This window comes from Xiphias gladius, chromosome 4 (assembly GCF_016859285.1).
Source record: "Xiphias gladius isolate SHS-SW01 ecotype Sanya breed wild chromosome 4, ASM1685928v1, whole genome shotgun sequence".
NCBI lineage: Eukaryota > Metazoa > Chordata > Actinopteri > Istiophoriformes > Xiphiidae > Xiphias > Xiphias gladius.
In genome coordinates, this window is record NC_053403.1 from 10365610 (window position 1) to 10393145 (window position 27536).

At 42.5% G+C, this 27536-nt stretch overlaps 1 protein-coding gene across 1 annotated transcript; it reads left to right on the forward strand.

Moving 5' to 3' along the window:
- Positions 1–560: 560 nt before the first annotated feature.
- LOC120789313 (pleckstrin homology domain-containing family G member 1-like) lies at positions 561–27505 on the forward strand. Its single transcript, XM_040125970.1, has 7 exons — positions 561–745; positions 11847–12412; positions 17752–17852; positions 19524–19593; positions 25072–25118; positions 27233–27383; positions 27470–27505. Exons 1-7 carry the CDS (start codon positions 736–738, stop codon positions 27503–27505), a joined length of 981 nt encoding a protein of 326 aa, XP_039981904.1. The 5' UTR covers positions 561–735.
- Positions 27506–27536: the final 31 nt, after the last annotated feature.

Genomic DNA, 27536 nt, shown 5'->3' on the forward strand with positions numbered 1-27536 from the left:
GCCCTCCAAGCGTTATAAGCAGAACCAAAAGTTTGATTTTGGAACGAGAGCAGAAGAAGAGGCAGAATTATACAGGGGGAAAAGATGAAAGAAGGGAAAGAAAGAGAGGAAAGAGGGAGGAGGCACTTGATGTAGAACTCCCAGCTCCTTGTAATTTGCTTTGGGAGAGAGGGAGGAGGAGTCAGGGGGAGGGGAATACCCAGCAGGGAGGGAGCAGGAGAGAGCAGAGGCCATTCACTCTGACACACACACACACACACACACATACACATGAACACTTTAAGGCACACACATGCACACAGTTGATGTGTTGCCACTGGACAGAGGGAGGGAGGCAGAGAAGCATTCAGAAAGAGAAGCAGACAGAGGCAATCCTCAGCAAACTGAAGTGAGAGAAAGAAACGAAGGGACACATCAGCTAGAGGAGTGTGTTTCTATGTATGTGTGTGTGTGTGTGTGTGTGTGTGCACAGGAGAAAACAGAGTGTAAGAGTGTATGGTCCTGTTTATATTTTGGAGGAGCAGACTGCATGTCTGCTCCCAGGAGAAAGGATTCACAATGACTGAGAGAATTTGGGAAATGTAAGGGAATTTTCAGGTTTTCGCTTGGAATACTATTTGGAATACTCTGGATATGTGAGATGCTCGGGGAGTCCTGTTTTCATCCAAACCTGCGCTTTTAAAACTCCCCCCCATTTACTCTAGTTTCTGTTAAAGGAGAGCCAAGCCAGCCACAATGCCTACAGGTAAGCAGGAGCTGTTTAACTTACTTTTTTTTTTTTTTTTTCTCAGATATATACAATGATGATTCGCTGCATGTCTAAAATGTAGACACTCAAGCAAGTTTTCAAACAAGAGTTGTAGTGATTCTGTGCTGTGGCGGGATTGGATATTGCTGTCAAAGGTGTTGCATGTCTACACACCTCCTCAAAGGGGCTTAAGCCGTATTAGGGAGAAATCCTGATTTTTAGATGTCTACTTGGTGAAATTAACCCTGCACTGGAGATGTGTTTGAATGATCAGTAAAAGTTTGAAAATGCGTGCCATCACAAAATTTTCCTTTTCCAAGTGGCAACTGCTCAAACATCAGACAGCAACTTGTAAATGTGAGGTCCACTTCCTAGGCTCTGATGGTTTGGCTGTTTTTGTCTTGGTGGCGCTCTTGTGGGGGGTGTGTGATGTTTTTTTTTCCTCAGCTGACAGCACTGTATGAAGGGTCTTCGCAGCGTCCGTCTCTCGGCAGGGCCGTTGTATGAACAGCGACTTGCGGTTGTTTTCTCACCCCCGGTGTCGAATGGAGCATGTTTGCTTTTTTTTCGCAAACGTTGAGGATTAAACTCCTAATGATGCTGAGATGATGGTGTATACTTCTTCCTGCTGTTCTTTCACGATCCTGGTGGTTATAAATTTTCGATTGTTGGCAGTTACAGATATAATTTAGGGTGGCGATAATGCGGGTGCTGCAGGAAAACATAAACTTAAGGTGCATTTCTGTGTATGTGTTCGCCCAGGGATTGCAGATGGAAACTCACAAGTAGCCAAATCTGGTACAAGGCACGTCTTCTCTTTGTTTGAGATCAAAATTTTATGTACATCATCCCCCCCAAAAAATAAATTAAGTGGAAAAAGCTTTGAGCTCTGCTCTGCCTTCCTAACTCTTCATATCTCTTAAAGCATGTGTCCGTTTCCTCATGCTGGGTGTAGGTTTTACTGAGTGTTGAGATGCCATTCTGCAGCCTGTGACCCAAATTAGAGCCTTGAGGGCAGCAGCTGGGGGGTGGCCACAAATGGGGCTAGAGAACAGGAGAGGAGGAGGAGGGAATAATTACTCTTTAGCACAAACTCTTTGGTTTAGAGGTGCTGGAGACAATGGACCCCACCGTCGTCCTCCTCCCCACCCTGCGAGGCCGGCCAGTCCACTTGGGAGGACATCTGCCCCCATCCTGAGCACTCACGTGCGAGAAAACTGCATCCCAACAGAGGCTGTGTGGGTGAAGGGTGGGGGCAGGTAATTTTTTTTGAGTAATGTAAACAAATCGATAGTTTTCCTATCTCAGTCTCATGCTTCAGTGGCCAACAAAGTGTGTGTGTGTGTGTGTGTGTGTGTGTGTGTGTGTGTGTGTGTGTGTGTGTGTGTGTGTGTGTGGTGTACAGGAGCTGTAGGGTGGTCAACTGTGCACACCGGGGTGAAAGAGTCTGGTGTTGTGCTCTTTCACTAGGCTGAAATTCAATCAGGTCAGAGAATGAGGCTAGTATGCCACACTCAGAGGGAGGGCAAGGGTGTGTGCAGCCAGGGTCGCCTGGGTGTCCCAAGGGTGTGTGTGTGTGTGTGTGTGTGAGACAGTGCATGTGTGTGTGTGTCCGAAAGTAAGGGGTTTAAGTTTGAGGGTGGACGTTTTTGTTTTGTTCTTTTTCCCCACAGGGGCAATTACGCTGCTCATCCCTCGCTGATGTCAACAGTGTCAATAACAAACAAGAGAATCTCTACTAGAGACGTTTCCTCACAACACGTAAACACAACCCGGAGATAGGAGGGTGTTAATCTCCAAATAAAATGTGTGAAGCTGCCCGCGCGTGGTGTATGTTATAATAATCGAAAGGCTTTTACTTTATCGCGCAGAAAAGCCATTTGTTGCTAATTAACCTCCCAGCCGTGTGTGTGGTTACTCAGACCATGTTTTGTGAGGTTATGAAAGCCACAGGAGTCCATTAAGTCACACATCGTGTTTTAACCTCTCTCTTTACCAGTCATGACATGTGTTGAGATGTTTGAAATACTGTCTTGAGATTGTTGGCGCGTGTGCAGCTTTTTCTGCACCAACACAATAAAAGAGGAACGATTTTTTTTTTTTTTTTTTTTTTTTTAAAAACACCTCATCTTGTCTTCCTCCACCCGTCCTCCAAAACACATGCAGTGCAGTTCTTTTTCGGTCCAGTATAAGTTGCTCAATGGAAACCCTGCCCTCTGTTTTCAATCCCATCCTCTCCGTCTCCGTCTCTTTTTCTGCCTCTGCTCCTCTGCAGCCGTTCGGCTGCAGTGTGAAATCCTGAGTGACACTTTAAGGTCCTTAGCGTCAGTTGAGATCAGGCCTGCGTCTCTATCAGAAACAGAGACTGACCTTAAGTGGACACGGCGGAAGACGTGAGGCCCTAACTAAACGGACAAGCGGGAACCTTTAGGTGCTGCATTGAGCTGCCAAGTCTCTGCACAGGCTGCAGATGGTTTCGGTGCTGAGGGAAAGTGGTAGATTGGTTTAAGGGAGAGAGAACTTTTAAGGGTTAAAGTACTACAAAAGGCGAGATTCAAAATGAGACAGAGCAAGTGGGAATTGGAAAAGAGAAAAAGCAAGGGAGTGGGTGGTGTTTGACCTTTGGCCTTTCTTCTCATCTTGTCTTCCTACTTTCATTCCTTTGGGTCCTCTCCTCCTCATTTCTCACTCTCTCGCAGTCACACACGTCCTCTTCTCACCATGTTTCCCATCACATTGTCTTTTTAAAGTGTAACCAAGATGCTGCCACAGTGAAGACAAAAACAACAGGGCTCTAACTTGATGAAACGCTTCCACTTCGATCTTTATGCTTGCATAAAACGTGTCTGTTCGGATTTTTGTCATCAAAACATCCCCTGGATTAAGCTACATTTTTCAAGGGTTTCATAAGACTGCAAAGTCTCAGCAATAAGTTGTATTGCGTTGAATTCGCTTGCCCTTTTGCTCGGTCCGTTGCTGCATAAACAAGAACACACACGGACAAACAAGGTGGATTAAAGGATCCACGCTGTACAGAGTGTGTGGTCTGCATCTGGCCGGCTAACTCACCCCTGTCTGGGACGAAATCCTTTAGTCTTTTACCCATACTTGTGGTCATTGCCAGATAAATATTACAGAAATTTTACTCTAACTATTCTAAGTAGCTGTGCTTAAGATGTTATCAGTTTGTGTCTCAGACTAGCTGGTCAGTAGCCAGAATGTAAAGATGGATTTTACAGCAGTGTGATTGCTTTCAAAACAATCAGCATTAAATGTCTTACAGTATGTTGTTCACAGGTATATCATGGCAAGTTTTTTTTTTTTTTCTACCTAATTGAGCTTTTAAAAGTACAAATTTGTCACAAAGTGTGCTGCATTTCACCTGATGCCAAGATGCCAATTCTTCCACTCCAAGAGCCACAGGTCTGCTCTTTCTATCTGAGATTTATATCTTATCATATTTGCTTTACACATAGTTAGGATAAGAATATTTTAACAATTAATCTGCTGGCACAACCTTTTATTCTGCCTCTTCAGGTGGACACATTTTTCTAGCTTTGCTTTCTTTTTGTCTTAAAATAGCTAATTTCTTACTGGAGCTTCCATCTTAATTCAACTTTCGGTTTAAGTCTAAGGAGCTGGCTTTTTCTGGAAGCACCCCGATTCTACTTTTAGAAATTAACTGAAATATACCCAGAAAAGCTTGTTTTGAAGTAAGAATTAAGGCAATTTAAAAGATTTTGAACTCTGCTAATCATTATGTATATGATTGGGAAAAATAATGATACTGAACAACCGTTGTGACATCCTCTTGTTCAACTGTACCAGCACAACCTTGCTTTCAGATAATTCTCAGTAATTTGAGTGTGAATAGGGAGTGTTATGAACTCAAATGCAAATATGAGCCTTGGTGGTCTGTAGCCATAGACACAGGCCGGTCTATGTGTATTTTTACGTAGGAAAGTATATGCTTAGAGAGGTATGGTCTGAGCCCTTAGGAATGTCCTGTGGGGCTCATATGGACACAGAGCACTTGGTGGAGTTACTTTATGACCTGCCGAACATATTCCGAGTTTGAGTGTGTAATAGGAAGAGGGAAGAAAAGAATGGCAGGAAAGGAGGAACAAAATGGCAGGAATCAAGACAGCGGCAGGAATGTCATGTGAATTTGATGTAGCGGACATTAATAAAAAAAGGAGCGAGTGAGCAAGTGGAAGCATGAAAGAGTGGGAGCGGACCAGAGGGGAAGGAGATGGAAAGTAGAAAGCAAAAAGCAAAGATGGAGGAAAGGCGACAGTCTGCCAGCTTACTGACAAGGCCCCTTGTCCTGGTCTCTCCTCATGTTGTAAGGGATGATGTTGATGTCTCTTTCTCTACCTTTTAGCTCCTTTCTTAATGGCCGGTCACACCAGGAAAGTTCCACAGTGAACAACCGTATTCAAGTCTACGCGGAGGCAATATGCAAATTTGCTTTGTGTCCGCGAACAATTCCATTGATGGTAGGGCAGTGCCTTTTGGTCAGATATTTTGTTGTAATAAATGCTGTTGCAGCAGTTTTTGTTTTTGGAATCACATTTTGTTCTCTGTGGTTTCATTGAAAGCTTAAAGGAAGTCTATTTAAATGTAATGCTCACTGCCATAGGTTGAAAGAGTTAAAGCCAATGTATACTTTCCGTCTGCTTGCATGATTATAAATTTTGTCATTTACCCATGTCCACAATAGTCTGTAGGGACTGTAAAAACGGATACCTAACGTAGCACGAATTGAACCACGTGCACGTCTGCCGTAGCCTAATCTACCTAATCTGTCTCTTTTAATGGTCACTGTAATCATTCATAGGTCTCCACACTGGCACTCAACTGTTTCCCTCTCTTGCACGACACAGTCCTTGCTCTGTGCAAAAATGCCTTCCAAAGTTCAGCTAAATCTAAAGTGAGCCTTTAGAGTTAGCAAAACCAAGCGGGGGGGGGTATTTTCCAAAGTTAGTCTTTTTCAGTACAAAATCTCCTCCTGTGATATTCGTGGCACTGCGTTTTATTACTGAGGGATACTCCCTGGAAGTCGCAATGTACGGTCTGTTGCTGGAACCAGCATGCAACACATCGTCAGTGTGTTTTTAAACCCAATGTTTAGGGATGCCATGTAGCTCAAAATAAACAGGGAATTTTTGCAGCGGCTCTGTGTCCAACGTCGGCATATGACATAATACTTTGAAATATTTTGAAGTTGTTCGTGGTTTAAATGTCTACATAGGATGTTCACATGCCAATTACAAAGCACTCACAGGGCTGTTTGAGTTACTTGTGAGGATCATCGGGGCCACGAAGAGACGAGGGTGCTCACAGCTGTTTGCTGACCACTCCAGGATAAAGAGCACTTCAGGTGACCATAAAGTGCGTGACTGAACTAGAGAAGTTAAGTGTAGCATGAGTCAATAAACCCAGCCGGACTAGTAGTGTCAAGGGATGTTATCAGTCGTAGCAGCTTTGGCCTCATGCACAGCAAAATTTGATGACTGAAGAATTTTTATTGTAGCTGAATTGTTAACCCTTTTGACTGAAAGGATTTTATAACCTTATGGTGTGGTATTTAAGGCGTCTGTGTGTATCGTGTTGGCTGTCTAGTGACCACAGCACTCACCACAGATTTCCTTTTATAGATTAAATGGTCTGATTTCGTGTTAATGAGGGGAAAACTACTTTTAGTCGTTAACAGGGGAGTTCAAGTGACTTTTACTACTGAGAAAGTAAGCGAAGAGAGGTACAGTTTGCGAAAAGTAATATTTTTTTTTACTCAATTTTTATCAGTTAAGCTCACTTCTGACTGACAACAAAACCAGAAGGACCATTTAGTAGCTATGTTGAGCTTTCGATTATATCAGATGGAAATTTGAACATTTACAATACCATGACAACTTTGTGTGTTTTTTTCATACTCAGTTTTAACTATTTTCACTCAGTTTTTGTGTTCCCGTGCATCCAAAGTTGTTTTCTTTCCTGGTGCTAGGAGATCACTGCAGTTTACCGTAAATGTGGTTGCCTTCAGCTCTAAAAATGTATCCTGTAATCGAAAATGAAGAGAAGAATGTAGATAAAATCCAGATGAGCTGCTAAAGTCCAGAGTCCTTCAAAGTATTTGACTATTTACATGTTTGTACTTTAGATGGTATCTTTAAAGTCCAATTTATACCCAGATTCTTTAATATATATTTTCAATCATTTTTTTCATTCAATTTTAATGATCTAAAAATGAAGCAGAATAGTTGTTTACACGTGATAATCGCTACACTCTCCTGAAGAGTAAAACAACACATGTGACTCAGTGTTTTGTTCCCTCTGTGTTTGTCTGATCAGTTCTCAGTCTGGTTCCCCCTGGTTCTCGCTGTCTGCCTTCCAGACGGACCTGATGTTCAAAATATTAAACTTGGCTGAATAGTAAAGCAGCCCCAGCTCTAAGGGGCTTTCATTTTCAAGTTAAATGAAAGCCAGAGATTGAAGACAGGTTATGTAGGCACTCGATGATATACCCTTTCTCTCTTGTCTGGCAGGAGAAACAGCACTCACACACTATTCTAATCCTTGCGTGCGTGCGCATGCACACACACACACAGACACACACACACAGACAGGAGAAACAGTCCTAACCTGCATGCTTAGGGCCATAATTAGAGATCATTTACAAGGATAAGGTTGAGCATAATCTGGACAGGAGGTAACTAAAGACCAGCCATCTTCGCACTGTGTGTGTGCGCGGTGAGGACGGGGTGCAGGTTGTCTGTGTGTGTGTGTGTGTGTGTGTGAGTGTTATACAAGAGCCAATTCACCCAGGAAACAACCACAGTGTGCCCCAAACATGAATCTAGAAGGTGGGAAGGAGGGGCTGGGCAAACACAAGATGGAGCAATCTCTCTGTGATGTTTGGGTTTCACTGCAAACGGAAACACATGGTTTCTCTGTATTTGCTCTCCTTGTGTGTGTGTGTGTGTGTGTGTGTGTGTGTGTGTGTGTGTGTGTGTGTATTTGTGTGTGTGCGCAGGTTGCACGTGCACACACTCTGCCTGCCTGTATCTGCAATAGCTGATGTGAGGACCATTAAGTTATTAGTTCGGGTAGTGTTATCTTTGGAGTGATAAACCTAATGCATTTTGTGTGAAACATACACAGACCATAGATTTACATACATCAACTACTGTGATAAGGAAGGATATATCATAGATTAGTCAAAGGGCAAAGAAAATGGTCAGTTACCCATTAATGTCATGGTGTGTAATATAATATAACCCTTTGTGCATTGTGTATGGTAACTTAAAAGCAGTTTGCTGCTTATCGAAGAGCCAAGGCTGTTGGTTTTTGTGTGTGTGTGTGTGTGTGTGTGTGTGTGTGTGTGTGTGTGTGTGTGTGTGTGTGTGTGTGTGTGTGTGTGTGTGTGTGTGTGTGTGTGTGTGTGTTCGTGTGTTGGTGTTGTTTTCAGCCACCAGATTCTTTCTCCTTTCTTTTTATAATTGTTAAAAAGTGGGTCAGACTGGGGAGTGCAAGCATGTGGATGGGGACACACGCACAGTGAATCAGTTCCAAGCTTGTCTGAGGAAAATACAGTTTCATGTCACATCAGTTTTTGGACACTTCCACAATTCCTTCCTTCTTTTTCTTGGCACAAGAGCGGAGCAAAATTAAAACCTAGCGAAACCTGTGATTCAGCACATTAGACTCTCCCTTTTACTGTTGTTTTTCAGAGGTGGATTTCAAAACACTTGAGCTTCTATCCGAGGGACAGTACAACCAGGAATTTATTTAATTTTATATTCCGCTGACAAACATGTTTGTAACGGTTCAATGAAGAGGCACAGACTTGAGGGCCTGTATCTATCAAACTGCTATACGTGATTTTTGGACTGCATTAATAAATATTCTTTATATTAAAATTTGATCAAATGACTATTTGTAATGTGGAAACTGTCCCCCGTAGTGACACACACCACAAGGAATTATCACTAAAGTTTGCAGTTTCTTTCAGCCTTACGGATGTTCTTAGCCTCTCACATTAACTTTGTGTCCAGATGCAGCAGGCGGCTGTTTTCAGCTAAAAAGCTCTGATAAACTGAGCTAGCTAGTCTCTAACTTTGTCTGTCTTCCCAGCGACAAACATCAGACAAAGTTAGCGACTAGCTAGCTAAGAAACCGGAGCATTTAACAGCTAAAAAGATATTTCCCTCACTAGTTGATGGAGACCAAAACTGAGCTACAAGGAGAGTACATATTGGATTTTAGGGAATAGTTCGATATCCAGACTACTCGCATGTCTGTTTATCAACTATGGAGGTGGGTGATTAGGTTAGCGTAAAGATGCAAGGGGAAAGAGCTAGCCTGGCACTGTCCAAAATGCACCTACCAGCACCTCTAAATCTCATTAACACATTGTATCTCTTTGCTAAGAAGTATTCACAGCATGTTACTCCCCGTAAAACCGGAAGGTGTAGTTTTTTTCATTTCTGTTTGTGTATGGATAAAACACACAAGCTTTTAATTAGTGAAACTAAGAGCGCATTTGTAGTACATCATGTATTTTTTACAGGACCAGGCTAGCTGTTTCCCCCCTGCTCTGCTCCTCATTTAACATTCATCAAGTGGCTAGAAACACGACTCCAGATTAAATCTTATGTTGCTGGATGTCTGCTGAACATTCATGGAGGCAATTAAATGCAAAAAATGATTGGACACTATTATGTCATCTATTTTAAATCTGTCCTCACAAGAGGAACATGCAGTTTATTGATATCAATGCCGTAGTGGGCTCCAGAATTGCACCTGTGACCTTCTCATCACAGACCAGTCTAACAAGCATGCCTGCTGCGAAAGTACTCTCAAAAGAGGTGTCGCCATAGCAAAAAGACTTCAAGGTACCTATTTGAAAGGTGAGAGAGTGGGTATGTACCGGGATTCTTTGAGCATGTTCTCAGTTTCACGTTTCATGTTTTTGAACGTGAGTCTGTGATCTCTGATGCTTTGAAGCGAGACGGGTTTAGGCTTATCCGGTGCTGCTGGCAGCGAGAGAGCGACATTGTCCTGTAGGGCACCGGGGCTCAGTGTTGCCACAACACCGGAGCAGCCCGGTCACTGGCATAGTGAGCTTTCATTATAAAATCTTGTGTCAAACTCTCCCTGAGCTGGTATGAGGCTCTTTCACCCTGTCCTTCCCCTGCCTGTTGGCTGTGTTTATTTGCTCCCTGTTCTTCCCGTTAAAGCTGGCCTTTATATGAAGCAAGACCTTGGAAAATGTTGAGGGAAACTTGGAAAGCCTCCGTCCGATACGCTGCATGTGTGGTTTCACTTCAGCTAGCCTGACTTTGGGGCCTTGGGAGTCTGTAATCATATCTTAACGGATCTCTCCACAGACACAAGGTTGTGAGCCAGTTTGGCACCGGCTTGTCGCCAAATAGACTCCTGCAGTTGCACACACACAAACACACAAACTTGTGTGTCTTCCAGTGAAATAGGGCTTTCATTCATTTCCTCAGAGTAGTGTGTTCTCAGTTTTACACCATTAATATTGTCATTAATCTCTCTCTCTCTCTCTCTCTTGCTGGAAAAACGCTCACACAATTTACTCTCTCTAATAAATCAGAAATGAAACATTTCTGTTTCTTGTGTTTGTGTGCATGATTTCTTACACAGTTTGGTGGTTATTGCCAGCTTCTTGTCTATGAACCGTTTGGGTGGAACTGACGACAAATTTGTGAGAGCCAGTGGTCCTCATTTGGCGGGTGGTCAGTCAGACTGTGGTCAGCAGGCATGTCTAGAACTGCGGTGCTAAGCAGTTAGACTGTAAGAATATGAAAGTTGTAAGTGTTAAAGTTACATACAGTGACCCTTTTTTAGCACTTAGCTTGAAAATGGAAAATACAGGGCCAGTGCCTGTTGAATGTGTCAATTAATTTGAATTTTACGGTTGCTGTTTGCTCTTTCTGTGGTATCACCCATTTTATTTTCTGGTAAAGCTTGTTTTACTTGTCTGAATCGAGGCTTTAAGGACAGAAGATGTCACATGTTGTCAGGATTGTGAAGTTCTCAGAGACAAGCTTGATATTTTAGGATGTGTAAATAAAACTGACCTGTTTTGACTTGTCAGACACCAACAGCTGTACTGTATTTTACATTTTGTACCAGATTTCATGACGATGCATTATGGTGCAAAGATAGATAAAAATAGGAATGTAATTATGGGAAGTGGATGTCTTTCTAGTCCAAACAAAGCTAAAACTTTGATCGTTTCTTGCAAAGGTTGATGGTGAGAGGCCTTAAACAAATAGCAACATCATTGTTACAGCCAGCAAAAGCCTTTTATTTAGAAACACCAGGACATCAAGTCTGTTGGTATGTATTAGAGATGCTGATTGTCTAGACCGTGGTCTTATTTGTTTGCCGTAATTATACCGAGGCATAATGGTTGATATGACAACCAGATATTTAAAAAGTGAATAGGAGGAGCCTTTGTCTTGGCTGCACTCAGACCAGCAATAGTTGTTTGGCTTCACAACGCAAAGAGCTCCATTGGGGTGGGCGTGTTGCTACAGGTTAGTGCAGATAGAGGAAGTACAAACCAGGATGTCCATTTCAAAGGTTTATTAAACACCAAGACACCACATAGCGTTTTATTCTGGATTGTACAAATTTTGAAAGTTTTAATTGGTGGTAAACGAGCATTTTCTCCAGTATCTGAATGCTTTCAAGGTAAAAAATAAATTAGCACAAAGGTACTAGCTAGATGCCATTCTCAATTTGTGCCTGTTTGATTGGCCAGTATGGTTCAGTGTTGAGCTATGATTAACCTTTTTTGCTGGACTGTGTATTTGAGGTGAAGCCACCCGCAACAACACCCCCATTGGGTCATTGCGCTGGTCTCACTGAACTGAATGAGGCAGCATGTGTTTGTTTTTGTTTTTTTTCACAGAGCTGTTGTCATTCTGAAAGACCCGTAGAAATCCAACAGGACCTAGAACTTAAAACTGAAAGAAACAGAAATCTAATTCAAACATTACCAACATGTTTGGACCAAATCTGATTAATAATAATCTCCGTCTTTCTCTCGTTTTCTCTCTAGATGATTATAACTACCTGCCTGATGCATTGCCGCCACTTCCTGAAGTCCCGGACTCTGGCTCTGTCCTGAGCTCCGTTGACATCCCGGCCCGCTGCCTCCGCAACCCGGCCTTCCGCCTCGCCTCCTTGCGCTACTGCTCCGCCCTCAGCATGGACTCATCTCCCGACAGCGCCGAAAGGCCAATCAGCTACAGCTCCACCTCGTCATCCGCCTCCTCCCGGGACAGTCACTGCTCGCTGGGCAGCCGCTCCACCCTTGTCCCTGCCCCTCACTGTAACCCAGTAACCTCAGACCAGGACTCTGGGGCGATTCGGTTGGAACTGGTCCCGGCCCGGCACCTGGGATGTGGGGAGGAAGACGACAGAAATGACAGAGGGATGGACACGGGGAGGGGGCAAGGTCGACAGAGCAGTGAACAGACTCCAACAGAACATTCAGAGGCTGAGCTGAGTCCAGAAGGAGGTGAGCGGACGGGTCATGGACCCAGGACATATGTGGACCGAGTGGTGCAGGAGATACTGGACACAGAGAGAACATATGTCCAGGACCTGCGAAGCATTGTAGAGGTAAGGGAAAAAAAAACATAATAACATAACTTAGTGATTAAACACAACCTGTTTAATAACTTAGAAGCAGAAGGATCCTACATATGGGAGCGACATCAAGGTATATTAGCAGATTTGGCAGAACATCAGATGTTGAGGGGAGACCTTGAACAGATTTGTGGTTTTGCAGATTATATCAGCTTCAAATGTGACTTCTCAGGTATGGGAAATGTATTTAATGTTTAATGAGAAAAAATCTTGCCACTGAACCTGAATTTGCCTCATTTGTAAGTCGCTTTAGATAAAAAGCGCCTGCCAAATGAGTAAATGTGTAAATGTTATGGAAAAATTAGAGTAGAAAAGTCTGAAAAAATACACTTAATATTGTGTAGCAGAAATGTTTTTCTTTTCCTGTTAATCATCTCTCCACAGCTAAGACTTATCTTTTTGACCCCCGGGTTGGGAACCACTGTTTGAATTAAATAAATAGAGGCAGAAATTTTAAAACTGGATCAAATGGTGTAAAACCTTTCGGAGGTCCCATCTTTCTCAGGCAAATTAATTAATTTTACCTGATAACACACGTCCATTAGGTCTTTGTGGTTTTCCTCACACACGTGACACACACAGCTCCTTGCCTGCTGGGAACCCTCAATACAATAAGGTCACCTGCGTTTGCAGGCGGGGTTCGGCCGAGTTACACGACACCAGTGCCTTTGTGCTGCAGGCACAGGCACACATTCAAAACTTTTTTAAGCACACACACATACTGTATGCACACACACTCTGACAAATACACTCTTTTTGTGAGGTTGGCTTTGAACTGCAAGGATACACATTGCCTGTAGTCAGTACTTCAGTGGCTTTGTTAGGGATTGGGTGCAGTGGTTTGTACCAAAGGTTGCTCTCCTTTCTCTCTCCCTCCTTTGTTTCTCTATTCAGCTCTTTTTGGTTCGCTGTGAAACTTAAAATGTATATTGTCTGTGCTGAAATGTGCAACTCATGTGATGTGTTTTGCATTTGTGTCCTGCAGCTAAGTTTGAATTGTTTGTGGTGTGAAATGACTAAATGTTTGTGTGGAAGATGTTGTATTTTTCATGTGTCGATGACAGTGTTTCTTTCCCCACTCCCACTATGTTGGTTCATGGGCCTGTGTGTGTGTGTGTGTATTTGTATGTGTATGTGTCTATTATTTGGGGTTAAGAGGTTCATAAGGGGAATGGCTGTTGTCAAAAGAACGCAGGAAATTCATATTCCCAAGAGACAGGATAAGTAGAGGGAGTGAGGTTTGGGTTTTGCGGTTTTGGCCTGTCACCCCTGATCGATGTCCCAACCTCTCTCTCTCCTGCTCCTCCTTCCTCTCCTCCCTCCTTTGGGGGGGTGAGGAAAAGGGAGAGAGAAAGGAAGGTAGGAAGAGGGATTTAGCTCTAAGATAACAATGTCCAAAGTAGGTTAAGAAAACACTGAACAGAGCTTAGGAGCTGTACTTAATAACCTGTTGCCATTAGTGAATCAGACCACCCAGCCCTGGACGACCACATTTGGATGGCGGGGTTGCTAATTCTTCAGCCAGCACTTTGGAAAAGCCACGTGCATTTAGCCTTTCTTCACCCTTCTAATGACAGTTCCAGTGAGTGCACAGAGGATGGATTGCACTGATTGTATCTGTATGAATAGAGCTTTTAACATGGCAGTTCACTTATAGGGGAAGAGAAAACTGCAGCCGCTGGACAGCAACAAGAGCAGCGTCGACCCCATCTATTATCAGCACTGTCCTATGTGGGCTGGTCCCGCAGCCCTTGTTTCAATAATCCCTTTGCCCATGCTGCTTCCTGCAAGGGAAGAGGGTGTGACGGCCTTAACACAAATATTTACCCAGACTCCCCGGGGCTCACCTGTGTTTCATCTGTCAGCAACGGCGTTGTGGTCCACGCACACTCCTACTCTGCGAGCTTCTGTTTGAACTGTATGTATGTGTTGATTTAGATCATTTACAGTACAAGGGAAGGTATCGATATTTTGTCAGTGGGTCCAAGTAACGAATGCATTTCTATAGTGGCCCTGAGAGCACTGCAACCTAAGAAAACAAAAGACAAGCAAATGAAGAAAACATCTTCACCACTGTGACAGCACATAAACATTAAAAAAAAAAAAAAAAAAAGAGGTGAAAATTCCAACCAAATACAGAAAAGTGCTGCAAAAACAGAACAGAAGAGAGAGCCAATTACAGAAACTAGTTACAAAACAGCAGGTTTCCAGGAGACACTAAAAAGTGATGAACAAGCATGTCACATTTAGTTTGCCTGGACGTATCTGTTTGTAAGTCATTTCTGTTGCAGCGCTTCTGTATTTGGTTGTGTTTTCTCATTTCCCAGTGCTTTTTTTCTAAATGAGCATGTGTTGTCATGTTTGCAAAGATGTGTTCCTCATTTGCTTTTTTTTTTTTTTTGGGCTATTTGCATGTTTGTTTGTTTTTTTTCTTTTTTCTTTTTTTAAGATGCAGTGCGTTTATCTCTCCAAGCCACCGAACATTTGTGCGTGAACCTTGTGTCTTAGTTCTGCGTGATCAGTCCTCCTCAGCTCGATCAGTGTGTGTGTGTGTGTGTGTAATGAGGCTGATCCTTCATCCACAAAGAACCTCAAAGACAACGCTCTGATCTTTTTTTCCCCCCCCTCCTTTTTTCCTCCCTTTTTCCTCTCTGAGACCTGGAACGCGCACCGCCAGGCCATTTGAAGTTGACCAGGAATTTGGAAATAAACTGGGAGGATAATTTGGCCTGGAGAAATGTTCAAAGTAATGAGATTTCAATGTTTGCACTTGGCATTGTCTGGAGGAATTACTTCCTACTGTGAGTGAGGGATGTGCTTGGTGTGTAGGAAAGGAGTGTGTACTTGAGGAGGTTAATAGTTAACACGAGAAAGTATCAAGTTTGTACATGTTATGTCTGATGCTTAGTAGGGAGTGTACCTTAAGGTGTGTGTGTGTGTGTGTGTGTGTGTGTGTGTGTGTGTGTGTGTGTGTGTGTGTGTGTGTGTGTGTGTGTGTGTGTGTGTGTGTGTGCGTGCGTGCGTGCGTGTGCGTGCGTGTGTGTGTGTGTCTGTGGACCTGAGCACTGCCCATTGTTCAGTCAGGCTTTGGCTGACTGTGATGAGTGAATGGGTCGGGTCAGGTCAGATCTGTGACCCGTGGCTAATAAAGCATCACCTTACACATTACCTCCGATAGTCAACAAAATCTAAACATGACCTCCTGACGTGACCCCTTACATAACCACCAACCTGCCCGTGAGCAGGATTTCCAGTTTTATTCTCTAACTCAAATCCTCAAAACCAAAATCTTGGCCTCAAGGTCTTGTATAACCTTTAAAACCTTTAAACCTTAATCCAACATGGCTTATATTCACTTCTTCATGTTTGAATGAACTCTCCGGCCCTTGTTTTAGCTGGGATAATTTTGTCTCTTTCTGCATTAATGGGTTGAGATCATTTGCGTGCGTGTGTGCATTGGTGTTTCAAGTGTTCTTTATGTGTAACCTTTTTTGGGTTGGACTCAGGTTTGGCAACTCTTAGCTGCCTGCAGAAACAGATGTTATCCGTGCCTAACCCGTCTGTCAGTGAGACAGATGAGCAAGAGACGCTTATGGGGAGGAGCAGAGACACACAGACGGACAGAGAATATACCAAAACCCTGCATGTTTTCTGATTCAGGTTCAGATTTGTATGGATTCAATGAATACATTACAACGACACGATAATAATGACAAATGAAAGGTCCCTGGAAGGAATGAAATTCTACAAAAATACTTCCAGTCTGGAGCGGTAGATTTAATAGTACTGTAGTTTAACAAGTATAATCAGCATTCTGCCTGCACAGGGAGAAGAAGCATGCTTGCAAAAGAGAAACATACAATTAAAACATTCAGTGCCTCTGCTACTGGTCGGCGTTTCTCTCCCCACCTCTCACTTTCTGTCTGCAGGGCAGACTGAGAGCCGAGGCTGGCGTTTTAATCACACGGAGTCGTAGCAGCACTCCCCACTAACGGCATTGATGGAGGCAGTGATAAGAGACTGGGAGTTCAATCTGGCTGAGCAGGCTTATACCTGATTTTCAACAAGGACCCATGTTAAACCTTTGATTCTCAGCATCAGTCTGACTGTGGTGGGACTGAAACCTGGCGACCTGCGTTTATCCCACTAGTCAGGATGTTGACACCAAACCGTGAAACAGGGATCAAGCAGTGCATTCACATACTGTAAATGGGCAAGCTTAGACATTTACATCACCGATTTTAGTTTTTTTGTTTGTTTGTTTTATTTTGGTTTCTTTTTTTATACCACTTGAAATCAAATAAGACCTAAAATAATAATATACCAAGGATGTTTTAACCAAACAACAGAGAGTTGGCGTGGAGGCCTTCACAAATGAGTAAAATAACATTTTTCACGCATGCCCTCTGCGTTCCATCTCAGGCAGAATGCACAGGACAACGTTGCAATAATGTGCCACAAATTGTATATGTAATTAACATTTTGTGTGCACAGTAAAAGTACAAAATGTTAAATAAAAATGATGATGATGATAAAGATGATCTTTTCCCCCTTCAGTAGGGCTGAAGTGATCGAAATGAAGTGCAAGGGACGGACCTGGATTTTATAGCTGCATGATCAAGCTTCATGACTTTAGTTCAGAGTGTACTAAATGTAACGACGAAGAATCTAATCTAATCTTAAAGTGACACAATAACTTAGTTAACGTCATTGTTTGGCTGCGACTGGAGCACATCCAAGAATGATATTTACAGTTCTGTGTTTTATTTACAGATTGGAAACTCATTTGGTTTACAGGTGTAGTTATTGGTGGTGATTGTGGATTGTGCCGTAGAGTGTACAACTACATGCTGTCTGTGTCAACCTGTCAATAGCTTCTCCTCTGTCGACCTTTTTTTTTTTTTTTTTTTTACCAGAGCCTGATCGAAGTTTGATCAAAAAAAATATATTTAAAAAAAACAAAAAACAGCCAAAATCATCCTTCTAATGCTTTATTAATGTAACTCTTAAACAAAAGACATGTTACTTAAGCTTAACTGTGTGTGGACACCTGCAATATGAGTCTTACTCTCAAGCTATCTGCTCAAAGTGGTGCAAAGTAGAGTCAAGTGCCCAAGGCAGTCATGAGCTTGAGTGACCGAGGTAAAGTGTGTAGGAGTCACAGTGTGAGTAGGCTGTAAGAATGAAGTGTGTGTGTGTGTGTGTGTGTGTGTGTGTGTGTGTGTGTGTGTGTGTGCGCGCACGCGCTGGTGCCAGTCAAAATGCCAGCCATATAGCTCTAGCCTGACTGCTTTCTCTCTTTCTCTGTGCAGGACTACTTTGAGTGTATCAATAACCAATCTCGACTGGCCTTGAGCTCCGAGGATAAAGGTTCTCTATTCGGCAACATCCAGGACATCTACCACTTTAACAGGTACAACACTGACACAGAACAGTCCACTGGTGACAGACTTGGGCTCGAGTCGGACCTAAGTCACAACAATGAGGTCCTCAGACTTGGCCTGGGAGACCCGACTTACTTGAGGTTTAAGCCAATGATATTGATTTGACCTAGTAAAATCCCAGAACAATAAAAAAAAACGAATAAGACGGAGACCGACTGACATTGCACAGTTTCTAATCTGGAATATTTCATTGCAGTTGACACCCAGCCAGGCTGCTGTCTGCTGTCACACCAATGGCGATCTTATGCTACTGAACATGATGTATTTGCCAAATATTGCCTCGAGTCATTTCAGTATTTCTCAGAAAGGGGTCGATTTATTTTCAAATTAAACATTATTTTTTATCATATTATTATATTATATTATTATCAGAGGCTATTTCTTTGAACCATATGTTTCTTACACATTATAGCAACACAGTTTTTGTAGCAATTGAGCATATTCTAATAAATCGTGCCTCAGACCTTTTTATATCCTGAGGCAATACCGATGTGTCCCCTAGGAGGATAAGCAAGGAATATCTACCCCTGTGATATTCTTGGTTGTGTCTTTAATACACAATACAATACAGTAATGGTGTAGTTTTATTCTATTCCAAAACATACGTATGTATGAGGGTCCCTTTTCTCAGTTTTACACCTGCATGCTGCTGTTCATCCTCTGCAGTCTCTCCGGTTTAAAGTGGGTTCTATGAATTACATTGAACTATAACAGCTTGTGACGGCTGTTGTCGTTACATAGTGGGTCCCGTTCACAGTCTTTAACCTTGAAAACCAAATCCTTTTCCCACAGCATTCTGTTATAAATTAAAGATGAAATACCTCTGAAGTTTTCTCCTTTAGCTCACGTTTCCTTTAAGAGGAGAGGGACTTCACCCCAGTGGGTCTGAAAACAGCTTATGACTACATATAAATACACCGACACTCTCTCGTCTCTCCCAGGCTCAGCAAACAATGTCCTGCCAATAGTGAATCTGTGCTGAGGCACCTGTTAATTTCTTGGAAGGGCGTTGTTGCGGCAGTCAGTTGTGTGTTTGTGAGTGTGTGCAATCAGTCCCCGTCTGCATATTTGTCTCCTTCGGCACCACTCTAACGTGCGCGTGTGTGCGCGCGCGCGCTGTATCCAGACAGGATGGCTAGTTGAGCATCAGCCATGGTGGTCTGGAGACACGAACACGCACACTCTTTCTCCCACCTATTCATTTCTCAGCTGCCGCGGGCCGACAAACTGGCCAGTAAAAGGGAAGCATAAAAGCAGTTTAAAGCGTTCACAATGACCTCATCCTTCAGCCATGAAACAATAACTTCAAGAGTATACTCCCCCCCCCCCACAGGGTGTACTTCCACACACACACACACACACACACACACACACACACAGGAGCACCCCTTTTGAATTCATGGAAGTTTCTCATGTTCAGAGCGGAGTCCACTAAGACCTAATTTCTGTAACCAACGTGACTCTCGCTCCCTGAAATTCACTGCTGCTGTAGTGAACAATGAATGGTGGGAGAGTACTTTATATTCCTGTCTCTAGGGAGGAAGAGAAACAGAGTACATTTACTGTGTGCGAAAGATATTCGTGGGTGCGCATTTTCACATCAAATGCTGATTTTCTCCGATGTGATGTGTTTGATCCAGGGACCTTCTTCATGAGCTTGAGAAGTGTAACGCCGACCCCGTGGCCATCGCAGAGTGCTTCGTATCCAAGGTAAAAAACACACCACCCACATAAAACAAAATCTGATGAAATTATAGAATACAAGCATTTGTTAAAGGTCCCTTTACCAAAAAAAGCAGTGTCTCGTTGGGGCTCCTTGTCATTTTTCAGACGTCTACGAGTTGCTAGCAGGTCCACCAAAAGGACATTTCCCTTCCAAACTTCTCACGTGGTTTCTTTTCAGTAACTGTTTTAAGCCTCACAAGGGACAATTGTCCAATATTTTACGAAAAAAACAAGATCAGAGAATATTTTAAAAAAAACAACATGAATTCATATATCCTTTTTTTCTTCTTCCACATTAAACATCTCACTACCCCTCAGATCTATCTTGTGTTTAAACTAGCCTCACCTCGACCAACTATAATGTTAAAACGCTGCTTACACATTGATGCATTACTATTAAAAATCTCTTATATATTATAATATATCTGTGACGGGAAATTTCACTGCAGTATGAGTACTTCTACTTTTGAAACTTTAAGTACAATTCGCTAAAAATGCTTCTGTACTCAAGTAGGATTTTGAATGCAGGACTTGTAATGCAGTATTTTTTTAAAGGTTCTGAGTACATCTTCTACCACTGTCTCTCTCTCTCTCTGCCCTCATGCAAACCCCTTCCCTTCCTTGTTGAAACCTGTCTAAACAGCTGGTTCAGATACACACACACACACACACACACACACACACACACACACACACACACACACACACACACACACACACACACACACACACACATGCGTGTACAGATGATGTACAGGGGACATAAAATAAGATACAAGCAATGTGCTAAAATAAGAGACAAGTTCCCAAAAGTCAGATGCAAACTCTGCTTAAATTCAGTTAAGGTCATTGAGGCTAGTAGCATTATTATGGTGGTTGGAATGTCTGTAATAAGTGCAAGAGGAGGGCAGGGAGGAAGGACAGCTCCAGAGGAATTTTAAGGACCGTCCAAATATGTAATCACCTTTTTTACTGGAGGGGGATAATAGCAGTACTCATCAGGAAAAGCTGGACTCAGCAACTCTACTCTGAGTATCACTGGCCCCTCTGTCTGTGTCTTCTACCCCTTCTCCTCACCCGCCCATGCCCCATAAAATGATTGCATGATTATGTCCCATGATAATGAACTGCATTCCAGCACTTCCTCCCAAACACTTTACATTCCCTCCCCTACCCCACTGCCATCACACCCGATACCACACAGAACAACTGTCTGACCATGTATAAATAAAAAAAGACAACTCGCAGTCAGTGTCGCAGACTCCCTAAATGCAGCAGCTGCTGTTGTGACAAACCAGTTTTATAGTGGCCCACAGCACCACTCTGCATGGTTATCTGAGATCCATAAACAAACCGGGGTGCTGACATCTTGTGACTAACTGATTGTTACAGTTAGCGCAAAAAAAAATCTCCAAGGACACTCGTTACGGGCGCTAATCTGCAGAATCTCATGAGACTGGTAGTCATTCTGCAGGTGTCCAGTAAAACTATTCCTATTTTAGTGGAAGAGTCGTAACAAGCTCTTGACTTGCTGCTCCAGGTCCTGCCCGAGACACACACACCTGTGCAGGGCTTGACAGCATCGGTTGTTGAAAATGTGAAGAAAATGATATATGACAAAAAATTTCAATTAAAAATTTAAATAGTGATGTATTCATATCGGTATTCAAAGTAGTTCCGATTATTGAGATTAACAACATTGGCTCCAGATTTTTCTGTGTGTCCATTTCATGTATGGGAGTGTATGTGTGTTTAATTTTTATTCTTTTGTAGATTTGTCAGTGAGTTTTTTGTTTTTTTTAATAGTCGTACAAGTGCTCTGTCTGCAGACAGACGACAACCTGGAAATAATTTTCACTAAAGCTGCAGTGCAGGACATTTACATATAAATTAATGTCCGTTACATTCGACTCCTTGCCGGTTCACACAATACTGATTTCCAGCCTGTGGCGGAAAAACCTAGGAAGATTTTTTTTTTTTATCTGATGCTCCAGATAAAAAAGAAACGCGGCTTTCAGAGGAAGGATTAATCTAAAGAGGAACCAATCGACAGCAAGGACAAACACAGATTACCATTGGTTTGGTTTTTCCTCTTTGCAGGTGTAGGACATTGCAATTAGAGCTTTGTGTGTGTGTTTTGTGTGTGTTTAACATGATGACTTTTGGTAAAGAGGTTGCAACCGGAATAGTAACCAGAGTTCTTTGTATTGCTGAAGGTTAGTCATTGTTGCTAAGACCCAGAAAACCACAAAGCCTGCTGTGAAATACAAAAACACACACACACACACACACACACACACACACACACACACACACACACACACACACACACACACACACACACACACACACACACACACACACAAACAAACATAGCTAATTCTTTTCTGGTCTGAGCAACCAAGAGTCACCACCCAGCGCAGTGTTTGAAGAAGAGACAGACCAAGTTGTAAATCTCTGCCTCTCTCTCAGATAATTGGCTATCCATCCTCGTGTTCCTCCCCCTCCAAGTAAACCCTCGCTGTGCTATGTGTTGAGTAAGCCTTTACAAGGTTTTATGGGTTGCTACATGCTGACTGAAGCAGAGAGCGAGCACAATTGCATCAAGATCTTTTTCTACTTTTTGCCACTTGTGATCTATTAGGCTTCAGTGCTTACCTGATGACTCACTGCGAACAATCTGGTCTCGAGTAAAACAACAAGTCCTGTTGCTTTATTACTTTGTCATTAAAATGATGAGTCGGCGCTGATCCACCTCGACCTTTTTTTGTTTTTTGTTTGACCGTGTAGCAATTTGTGGCCACAGCTCAAAAACAGGAGAAATCTTTCCATATAATTTGTATGTTGATGCTATAAAGAAGGATATTATTGATTTTCATCATGTATAGGAGCCAGCACACAGTTTAAAACTCTGATTATATGATTTAGTATAGCTTGTATATATTTATAAAAGGGAAGGATATTATAGATTTGTTATTTCAGGGTGTCCTGGTTAGGTTCAAAGAATGTGTGCAGGCGTGTGTTTTTTTTTTTTGTTTTTTTTTCATGTCAATGTGTGTGCACGCATGCATGCTCTGCACAAATTTGTCTTCCACAGAAGCAGATATGTATTTTGTGGTTTCGTGTTCGTAGTGCAGAGGGATATTAAGAGCGTGTATTAGGAGCGTGTGTTGGTGTGTGTCATCAGAAATCGATGGTGGCACATCTGGTTGTGTTTAGGCCTGGTCTGTGGTGGCAGACTGCTGGAGACGAGGAGGAGAGCTCTGCTCTTCAATTTAGGACGGTTCCCACGCAGCACCTCAGGCAAACCAATCGGGAGAGCTTGTTTGTGTGTGTGCGTTCGTGTCTGCGTGTGTTCTTATGTTCAGTATATTTTAGTGGGATGCACTGTTTGTGTTTGTGTAGATAGGTTGAATTGTTTCCTGCAGCTTGAATAGGAATGTACTCTCTATTTACCTACAGCAAGAAACATAACATTCACACACATCCAGTCTATACATACTGTAACTTTGCTATGAATCACATGTTGGCAAGCGTTCATGAACTTCCACATTGCTCTGTACGTGCGTGTGTGTGTGTGTGTACAATGTGAACCAGGACAGACTTCTGTCATCTGCCCTGTGTGTTTATAATGTCGCTTCCTGATGGCTGTCCGCATCCTGCAACCCCCCCAAGTGTTTATGGACACAAATAGAGTTCAATTGGACTTTAGCGTTATGCAACAGCACTTGGTTCATCTTGAGGCCTCCAAGAGATCGAGATGTGGTGGAGAGATGAAGAGGAAAGTCTTCAAGAAAGAGGAGGAATGAATTAGAAGACTTTCCATAAAAGATGGATGACGAGAAGACATGAAAAATGTGTTGCAGAAATAGATATCAAGACAGAGGGTGGATGATATAGCAATGGAGTGCAAAAAGAATTTCTGAGAGCAGAGAAAAAGAGCTTCATTCCAGCTTTGATAAGTCATGCTGTGTCTGATGTCTTTGATGTTCAGAGAGGCATGCAAGGTGGGAAAAGTCTCAATTAAAGGGGCGGCGATGAAGAATGAGGGGATATTTAATCCAAGCGCTCAGGGCTGTTGGGATCAACAGAGACTTAGAGCCCAGGACGCAGGCTAATCATAAGCTACAAAGTTGACTCTCAATTAGTAGTGGTGAACGGAGGAGAGAGGATGCCTTGTCTGTGGGCTCAGAGTTTGCAGAGCAGTAGACATGGAATAACCGGCCAGTCATCAAAACTGCACCAAACCACTGCAGATAGGGTATAACCAGTGATGAACAAGCACCTGCTGTGGTCATATAGTCCGTCTCTATGAACATCAAGGCTAGATTAAATTAAATTTGATCAATCTGCATTTAAATTGCATTGCAAGGAAACTATAGTGTAACTGACAAAAAAATAATGTAGACCTGATGTTCACTGCGGCTGTCGAGAGTCAGCTAAATTCTGTACACCATACTCAATTGAATAGGAACCAATGGCTGGCTGAAAGGGGAGGAAAAGTACATCCGACTGTCTAACGCTTTGTAGCATGCATTTCAAAATTCTCAGCAAAAATATAAAGCACGTGATTTGTAGTCAGAGCTAAACACACTAGTTTGGGCCTTTTCAATTAGTGATAGTATAAATATGCAGAGCAAAACCCACTAAAAGTCAAAACAAAATACTGTCAGAGATGCATCCTTAAGGTTTTTTCCATTTCAGTTCAATTCAGTTAGGTCATAGTTCATGAAAAATGTGTGTGTCAGGTCAGAAAGAGGAGCTCATGCTTTTTAGTGATGCCAACAACATGGCTCGAGGGACGCCTATGTATGTTGGTCGGTTGGTTGTCTGTCCACAAATTTGGTCCAAATATCTCAACAACTATCGGATGGATTGTCTTGAGGTTTTGTAAAAACACTCATGTTCCCTTCAGGATGAAATGTAATAACACTGGTGATCCCTTAGCTTTTCCTCTTGCGGACCCTTTTTTGTTTTGTTTTGTTTTGTTTTTTTTCCATTACTGTGTTTTATGACCAAATACCTGCAGAGATAATGACAAAACCCATTAGCCTCAGCTGTACTTTGTGTTTAGTGCTTTTTAGTAAACAAGAGCATGCTAACACAATAAACTAAGATGTTGAACATGGTAAACCTCATGAGCATGTTAGCATTGTCAGCCTTTTAGCATGCTGATGTTAGCATTGAGTTCATAGAGTATCCTGTGCCTAAATACAGCCTCACGGAGCCGCTAGCATGGCTGTAAACTCTTTGCCTTGTCACGATTTCAAAGATGGGTAATATAAATTTAGGCTGTTTTTCCCCTCACTAAACACCTGCGTGTACCCAGTAACACACACAAATGCCAACAAATAATTACGTGACATTACCCCAGCTTGTATTTTTTATTGTCTTGACTCTAGTTAGACCTGTTTCCTGCTACATAAATACATGAACTAATTTGTCCTGGTTGTGTTTTTACAGAGTGAAGAATTCCACATTTATACCCAGTACTGCACGAACTATCCACGGTAAGAGAGCAAAGTGTGTGTGTTTTATGTCTGAGACTGACTTCAGTGCAACAGTCTACTGTACAAAACCCATTTTCTCGTCGTTGCCATTACCCCGATCTCACCTCCGCATAGCGTCTTCCCAGCGTCTCACGTAGCTCCTTTGTGCATGTCAGTCAATGCATTACCTTTTTTCCCCTCCCCGACAGAATGACAGGCTCTATAGAAGCCACCTCAGCAGGAGTCAAAGTGTCTAGTGGCTGTTGTGCCTCAGGGTCTCTCTACCTCCCTCCCTCGTTCTCCTTCTTTTTTTTTTCCCATTCTTTTATTCTCGGCCTATTGACAGAGTTACAGCTTACATACTGACAGATGGGGTATTATAGATGTCACCTTATCATACCTAACACTGTTAATGTTTTATTCTGCTTTGTGTGAGTGTGGTCCCGCAGGACACCTGTGTGGATAGCTTGGAAGGAACAACATCGAGTTTTTTGTGTGTGTGTGTCTATTGTGTGTGATTAAATGGGCTGAAACGTGAGGCTTTTCCTCAAGCCAACATGTACTGTACCTACCAAACACACCTTCTCCTCTTGCTATCATTTTTCTTCCATAGTGTTTGATAAGAAAGGCATTTGGGGGGAAAAAAACAATTTACAAGCTAATGATGACTAACTGATTGCTGATTTGTGTGTGTGTGTGTGTGTGTGTGTGTGTGTGTGTGTGTGTGTGTGTGTAAAGGGGGTATTGTCAGCTGTTTGAGATAGACCTTCTCCCACATCCACACCACAGCTGGTGACCCCAACCAAGGTCACACACGACAGAGACACACACACACGGCAGACACTTACACACCAACACACAAACACACACACATAGAGGCTGCAGATGTATCATGGTCATACTGAGCTCTAAGGTCGGGTTTCCTCCAGAACAATGTGAGGCCTGTGTGGAGCTGCACTGGAATTTAGACATGTAGACATGCACATGCATGCACACGCACGCACACGCACACACGCGCACACACACACACACACACACACACACACACACACACACACACACACACACACACACACACACACACACACACACACACACAGAAGAAAGAGACAAGTTTTGGGCAACTCACAACTGTCTTCCTGTCTTTTTCCACTCTGCATGTGTATGGATACACTCTCACACAGCATCCATTTGTCGGTGTAAAAGGCTCTTTCTTCCCCCAGTAGGTCAAAACTAGCTCCACTGACGTGTAAACTTGGTTCTTACAAGTCTTTGATGTGATGCTGTTTTAGTAGAATAACCACCAGAAATTAATTGATGCTGCCTAAGAAAATGATAAAAAGCATGAAGCATATATCATGCAATTTGAGATTTACATCATTTACATCATTCTTAGATTAAAACCGGGCTTGGTGATCAATAACTCTGGTGATCAATGTTGTTTATTTATTGACTTTGAGTGGAGTCATATTGTAATGGTATGTTTTAAAAAAATTCTTTTGTCCAAATTGGTAATTCCAAGCAAACTAATTGAAAACTGTAACATAAGTGTATTTTTTACATGTGTGAAGGGTTTTGTCTGATGTAACAGTGAAACACTGATTGATTTTGCATGCATTTGAAAATGTATATGTGCACAGGAAAAGTCTGCACACTGTGACTTAAAATATAATTTTATGTATTATTTTGCATACATTTGCCATATAGATAGAATACAAATAATCGAATGAATAATATTTGAATGACTTTAACCAGGTTGCCGAGGCTGGATGGAGATCTTCAAAATGTTCACACGCGATACTAAAACCTCTTTCTGTCCCTTTCAAATATTTTTATGTAGGAACATACACTCGGGTGCCAGTTTATTACTGCAGGACTGTTGTATTAGACTGCATGAGTTCTCGCTAGGTGTACCTGAAACTGACAGCTGTGTCTGTATTATCCCTGTTATGTCATTTCTTACAGTTTGATATTCCCTCTATACTGATTTTTTTTTTTTTTTTTTTTTTTTTTTTTTTGTGTCCCGACAGTGTTATCTGTCGGGACATACATTAAAAGTGTAATTTTTCATCGGTGTCAAATTACGGTTTACTAGACATCCCTGACATCTTATTCGCTGTGTTTTGTCTCCACAGGTCGGTGGCTGTGCTAACAGAGTGCATGAGGAACAAGGCGTTGGCCAAGTTTTTCCGCGAGCGCCAGGAATCTCTGAGGCACTCCTTGCCCCTGGGCTCCTACCTGCTCAAGCCAGTGCAGAGGATCCTCAAGTACCACCTACTGCTACACGTATGTCTGTCTGTCGTCTCTCTCTCACTAAAAACACACACTAACACAAAAACAATTGCTCTTTACTCGCAGAATTGCACGTCCAGGCACCAACTTGTAAGTGCACGGAGAGGGAGCACTAATGTTTCTGTCTATACCAATGCAAATGGATGT

Bases quoted from the DNA above. Each gene is read 5' to 3' on its own strand.
- LOC120789313 (XM_040125970.1), top strand. The intron at 19,594-25,071 runs GTAAAAAACACA...GTGTTTTTACAG, and splicing joins CAGAGTGCTTCGTATCCAAG to AGTGAAGAATTCCACATTTA. The intron at 25,119-27,232 runs GTAAGAGAGCAA...TTGTCTCCACAG, and splicing joins TACTGCACGAACTATCCACG to GTCGGTGGCTGTGCTAACAG.